The 856-nt window shown below is 56.7% G+C and overlaps 1 protein-coding gene across 1 annotated transcript in view; it reads left to right on the plus strand.

Annotated features, from left to right (window-relative positions):
• Positions 1-640, plus strand: part of DNAI2 (dynein, axonemal, intermediate chain 2) — a 38,620-nt gene extending 37,980 nt beyond the window's left edge. Inside the window, exon 12 of the mRNA XM_015570499.1 lies at positions 278-640. Coding sequence (XP_015425985.1) covers positions 278-640 — 363 coding nt within the window. The remainder of the gene's footprint in view (positions 1-277) is intronic.
• The last annotated feature ends 216 nt before the right edge of the window (positions 641-856 follow it).

Below are 856 nucleotides of genomic sequence, written 5' to 3' on the forward strand. Positions count from 1 at the left end.
ATCTTTTGTTAAAAATATATTTTTTATCATTTATTTCAGAGAGGAAGAGGGGAATAGAAACATCAATGATGAGAGCGAATCAGTGATCGGCTGCCTCCTGCACACCCCACACTGGGGATCCAGCCCACAACCTGGGCATGTGCCCTGACCGGGAATTGAACCCTGACCTCCTGGTTCATAGGTCAAGGCTCAACCACTGAGCCGTGCCAGCCGGGCTAGCCCTCTGTCCTTGCTGTCAGCCCCGAGTGCAGGCCTCTTTGGGAGCTGTTGTGAGTAGAGCGAGGAGGACCCCGTCTGGCCCCTGTGCCAGGAGCCCCAGCTGCCACCCACTTCCCACGGGCCTCTCTGCCCCTGTCCGGCCCAGATATTTGAGCGGGAGACCCGGCGGGAGAAGATCCTAGAGGCCAGGCACCGGGAGATGCGGCTGAAGGAGAAGGGCAAGGCGGAGGGCAGGGAGGAGGAGCCCCGGGAGGAGGAGGTCTCCATCAACCTGGAGGAGCTGGTCGCCAAGGCCGAGGAGGAGTTCTTCAATGTCATCTACTCGGAGATGAAGAGGAAGGAGACGGAAGCCTTGAGGAAGCCCACAGAAGTGAGAGCCTGGGGTGGGGCCCGCATGGGCGGGGGGAAGGCATGGCACTGAGGTTCTGCCTCTTTGCTGACCTCCTGGGTGACCTCAAGCCAGTCACCTTACCAGGTGGCCCTCAGTTTTTTTAAAAAAATATATTTTATTGATTTTTTACAGAGAGGAAGGGAGAGAGATAGAGAGTTAGAAACATCGATCAGCTGCCTCCTGCACATCTCCTACTGGGGATGTGCCCGCAATCCAGGTACATGCCCTTGACCAGAATCGAACCCG

Source organism: Myotis davidii, unplaced genomic scaffold, assembly GCF_000327345.1.
Source record: "Myotis davidii unplaced genomic scaffold, ASM32734v1 scaffold172, whole genome shotgun sequence".
In the NCBI taxonomy this organism is placed as follows: domain Eukaryota; kingdom Metazoa; phylum Chordata; class Mammalia; order Chiroptera; family Vespertilionidae; genus Myotis; species Myotis davidii.